Genomic DNA, 5350 nt, shown 5'->3' on the forward strand with positions numbered 1-5350 from the left:
GGGAGGTTGTTCTTTGTTTGTTGTCTGTTGTAATTTTTTTTTTTTTAATTTTTGCTGTTTCTTTTTTTAATCGATTATTTCCTCCTGAAACAACAAATGCAGTTTTTGGGACACCTGAATAGAAATGAATGTCTTGAACATCTAGCTTCCAATGGCAAAATTGAAGGCAAACGACGCAGGGGTAGGCCCAGAGCAACCTACTTAGGGAACCTATACAAATGGATAGCAAGGAAAGATCAGGGAAACGTATCTTCTTTAGGAGCATCCAAGCAAAGAAATTAATGGAGAACCATGAACGCCGATGTCTGCCGCAGATCTGGCACTGGATGATGATCTCCTTATGTCTGCTGGGATGTTGTATCCCACTCAGCCCAGATTGGTCAGGACAGACAGGGTTACAGCAGTCCACTTTTTAAATTACAATACTTAAATTATCTCAATTGTGTCGATGGGAGCGTTAAACATTTACAATTATTTTACTTTTTTTTAAATCTATTCCATCTAATGTAGATAATTTTAAAGGCATATCGTTCCATTCCCAGCCAAGGCACTAGGCATTAGATGGGAATGAGAACGATCCAGATCCTTATGCGATTCAAACATCGAAGCTCTGTGACTACAGCATTAAGTTTCATAGTTATCATCATGTTGTAAATGTTTTATAGCGATCATGATGTAAATAGAGGTATCAAACGTTTCTGTAATTATTATGACGTAAATTTTGAAAATTCTCAGGACGTAAACAGTCTATTTCACGTATGTATTTCATGTTTATCATTTTATGTAAAATATATTATATCTTGAAGGAAATGACACCACAACTATCTATCTATTGGTCTATCGACATAGTACATCTGTCTGTACATCTATTTTTATATATTTATCTAGTATTTTTTATAGTTGATGTTATTGTTTTTTGCACGTGTGTTGTTGAGCATGTGACTAAAAGTATTGCTGCTTTGTTTTCATTGTTTTCGTTTGGGTATTTTCATCGCACATCTTTGTTCATTTGTAAAGGGGCGGTTTTGTTGGTGGAGGCTGTCTTGTCTTCCTTTACCTTCTTTTAGTTTGCTGGGGGGTTGTTTAAGGGAATAACGTTGAGAAAAGCAGGGAAAGTAACACATTTTCCCATGCCGCCATCTTCTTGTCCTGTCCCATGTTGCCATCTTTTTCTACTGTCCAATATCGCCGTACTGATAATGGTCTGTCGAAGAATTTTACCTTCTTCTTGTCCTGTCCCATTTCACCTTCTTCTTGTCCTGTCCCATTTCACCGTCTTCCTGTTCTGTCCCATTTCACCTTCCTGTTGCCCTGTTCCCTATCCATGGAAACGAGCCTTTTATTTCTCAAATTTGATTGCGATTTTAAGACTTCCTAGTATGCTTGTTATATGTATGAAATTTGGTAAAATTTGGAAATTTGGTCTACTAACAAGCAAGATAGCCTTCAGGTGTAGCCCCCCCCCTTAACCACCTTTGGCGCCACTGATGTCTTAACTCCTGTATGGTCCATGTACGAGTAGATCTTGTTGGTGATATTCACAAAAACATCTCTTTACAGACGGAGGAAAATCTCTGATCACAAATCTGCAGGAGGTGGACCTTCCTATAGTGAACCAACAAACATGCAGCAATTCCTACGGGACACGTTATGTCAACGATCTCAAGTTCTGTGCGGGAAATTTCACGTCAGGCGGAGTGGATACATGCCAGGTCAGATTCTTGCACCTCATACCAAAGATCACACACTACAAGATAGTTCACTCAGCCAAAAAAAAGTGTCTTTGGTCGTGCGCGCTTTGCTTTAGATGGCGCTGGTCCACTGTGTTGAAGCTCTCTTTTGTTTCTCCGAAAGAAGAATAGGAATAGCACGCCTATGCGCACCCGGGATCGACTGCCGGTCATTGGTCTAAAATCAGCTGTTTGGGTTCACTTAGAACGGAGTTTAGGTGGGGGGGGGCCGGGGTTATTTCTCTGACCTTTCTTTCTGAAACCACATTAAACGACGAAAACAGTCGCCTTTTCCACGTGAAAAGATGCCTTTTGTCAAAATAACCATTTTAAAAAGGCGTTCTTCCGAAATCCAAACTCTTAATTTATTCAAATAATATAATAGTCAGTTTCACAAAGTATGCGCTTTTTGGAAGAGGTCGCCCCCGGATTTTTAGGACGCTTTTTTATAAGCTCAAAGAGAGGAGTGGACCATCCTGTAGTGTACGGTCTTTGCTCGCACTAGAAAATCAATGCTTTACGTTATTGTGATTATAGGTACATTGTGCACCCCGGTGTCTGTGGTGTAGTAGTTTAGCGCTTCGCTAACAGGATTCCCATCTGAGAAAAACATTTGCATCGAATTGTTCGGTCTTACTCCCTGGCAATTGTATCTCTCTCTCTCTCTCTACCCAGGTTGGCCCTGGATGCAGGGTATGAAGCCTGCCCCCAGAATGATCTAAATTGTGTCGGTGGAGGTGTAAAAACATACCACAAATATATTTCTCCTTAATGCTTTTGTTATTGGACATGGGTGTTTTGAATTTAGGGCAGCTTTCTGTCGTGGGTGGTGACAAAAGAGTCCTTTTTGTGTGGTTTAGGTTTTGTTGTTTATTGGGGTTAGGGTTTTTTGTTGTTTTTTTTTAACCTTTTTGTGATTGTAAACCGTACTAAATTTTGCTTTTGAGTGGGAATTTGCACTCTACAAATTTTGTTTTTTCTCGAACTTTACACACGATGTCTGGTTCCTTCACAGGGAGACTCTGGTGGCCCCCTGATGCAGATGATCAGAGGCAGGTATTACCTTCAGGGCATCGTGTCATTCGGGTCGGGATGTGGACGAGCATATTACCCTGGCATTTACACCAGAGTGGCACAGCCCTTCATCTTGGACTTCATCAAGAAGGCCATAAACAGAGCGTAAACCTTACAGGACAAACATGGTGGAATCCTTGTGACACAATTTATTGACAATCAAATTTATCCACGAATTTGTTACCCTCTGGCACCTCCAGAAAATTGTGGTTCAGACTACCTGCTCTGAGAGATACAAATGCGCTCGAAGAGTGCACGCGATAAAAGGGCAGAAAATGCAGACAGAAAAATGTGGACTGGTGCCTTTCTTTCAAGGTGACTTATGGACTACTGTCGTTCTATCCCTGTGCAGCTTTTTAAAATATACCACTTTGTAGTGTATGACTGTGGGACTTTTCGAACTAAGAATAGGATTCCTGTATAAAAAGAAACAAACCAAACAGACAAGGACGAAGTGGAAAATTGTGTCTTCTGCCAATTTCCCTCCTGTAGTCTTCACGTCGTCGACGTCATTCATCGTTATTGCTATGTTTAAATGCCAGGCTTTCAGGGGACGCAAAAAAACTGCCTTGTTACTCAAATAGGACATTATCTTAATATAAATAAAATATGTTTAGTTCTACTATACCTTTTTCTATTTTAAGAAGAGGAATGAGGCTAGGGCCGACTAATGCGCCTTATCAAAAAAAATTCTGACATACCACTGCGTTGAATGACGGACACGATATTTTTTCAGCTTTGTAGAAGGCTCTCCTAAACATTGTGAGAGGGAGGTGGAGCCTAAAAAGTAGCTTAACCTTGTGATAAATAATGCAACAGAATTATAAGTGCACCCTGATGTTCCTTGGTCGTCCCCTCTGGAATCAGTGTCGTGACTGGGTTTCTGATATATGTGATGGCAGCCTTTAACATTGTTACACTGGACATCCCGCTCTCAAAATGATCTCAACGTATAACTAAAAGCATTTCAAGCCTATCGACAAATACACAAACAAACAAACGAAAACTAAAAAAAACATGCAAACAAACAAACAAACAAACAGCCTCCATCCTACTTACAGAGTTTCTCAAAAGGACATGGCCTGAAATTTCATTTTATGACGATTCATTCTCACTGATTTAAAACTATAGTGAGAGTGAGGCCAAGTTTTGTTGTTTTTAAATCACGTTTAAATCATTAAAAACCGAATATAAAGACGCTCAAATCTGTTACCTGGTAATGACTGCTATATTTACATACAATTGTGTGATATTTTGATGCCTGAAAAATGACCGCACATCAATGGTAATAAACTGGTGATTTGTTGATCTCATTTGCTGAGTTGTAGTGAATTTCGTGAAACTTTTTTTGAATAGTTGTATGATTGTCTGGTCATCTACGTTTGCTGGTAGCAGAGATGGAGGGTAGTGTTGCTGTTTTCTTGTTACATGTACTTGTTTTCATTCTTGTTTGCGGTTGTTTTTTAAGTATTTTCATTTTGTTGCTGGTGTTGTTGTTGTTTTAGTTGCTGTTAATGACAGTGTTATTGCGCCACCATTGTCGTTACTCTTGCTGTTGTTGTTGTTGTTGCTTCTGCTGCTGCTGAGGTTTCATTCGTCTCGATTTAACTGTTGATTTTGCTCATTGGTGCACACTACCAAACACCCTCCCCGCTCTGATATTAAAATTTTCTTTGAAAACATGTTTGTTTTGTTTTTGTAGAGGTTTTACGGCGCTCGCAACTGCATAAGGTCATATGAGCGCCAGAAGATCAGAAGTGTTACAAGAGAGTAACAAACATAAAAAGAAGGGGAGATAAGGACGATAGATGTTTGATAGGAACGAAGAAGCAAACCACACCAGAGCACCCGCCAACCACCCACCTTTGAAAACGGGAATCACTACTTCCATACTTACTTGGATATATAGACAGATGGTTTTGTTCTTTTGGTGATCACGTTAGTTTGAGTTGAGTCTCTTTCAAACTAAATGTAACAGCTACAAAGCGGCAACCCAGAGATTTTAGGCACGAAAGTAAAGTGTTCACTAATTACGGAGGATTTTTAATGTGTGTGGGTTTTTTAAAATTATTTTTGGGGTCTAGTGGTAAGACTCTTGGCCTCCCAAACGTAAGGTTGTGGATTCGAAACCCGCCAAGGGCCCAACGTTGTGTCCGTGAGAAAGGCACTTTACATGAATTTTCCATCCTTACTTCTCCCAAGTGAGAATGGGTACCTAACTATAGACAGTGAAATATGTTGTCAGTTTATACGTGTTTCAAGGTGTATAATCCGAGGCTTGCACTATATGCTTCCTGGTAAGCCGAAAGTGTTTCTTTGCGGTTAAAATAGTTGTAATGTGTATAGAGCATGCTGTAAAGGATGAATATGGGTTATATTTAAAATAAAATCATTATTGACTATTATTATTACAATGAATCATGTGAGAAGAAATAGCAAGTTATAAAAGCTCAATGTGAATAAAAAACATTATGACCGTGTTTTGGACTGTCTTGTCCATAACCATGTACGCTGGATGTCAAATTTTCTTACGATGTTTTTTTTTT

General features: G+C 39.4%; 1 protein-coding gene across 1 annotated transcript in view; it reads left to right on the forward strand.

Annotated features, from left to right (window-relative positions):
• Positions 1–4117, forward strand: part of LOC101855469 (trypsin-1) — a gene marked incomplete in the record, with an annotated part of 25381 nt that extends 21264 nt beyond the window's left edge. Inside the window, 2 exon segments of the mRNA XM_013079423.2 lie at positions 1561–1712; positions 2746–4117. Coding sequence (XP_012934877.1) covers positions 1561–1712; positions 2746–2913 — 320 coding nt within the window.
• Positions 4118–5350: the final 1233 nt, after the last annotated feature.

Source organism: Aplysia californica, unplaced genomic scaffold (genome assembly GCF_000002075.1).
Source record: "Aplysia californica isolate F4 #8 unplaced genomic scaffold, AplCal3.0 scaffold00051, whole genome shotgun sequence".
Taxonomy (NCBI): Eukaryota; Metazoa; Mollusca; class Gastropoda; order Aplysiida; family Aplysiidae; genus Aplysia; species Aplysia californica.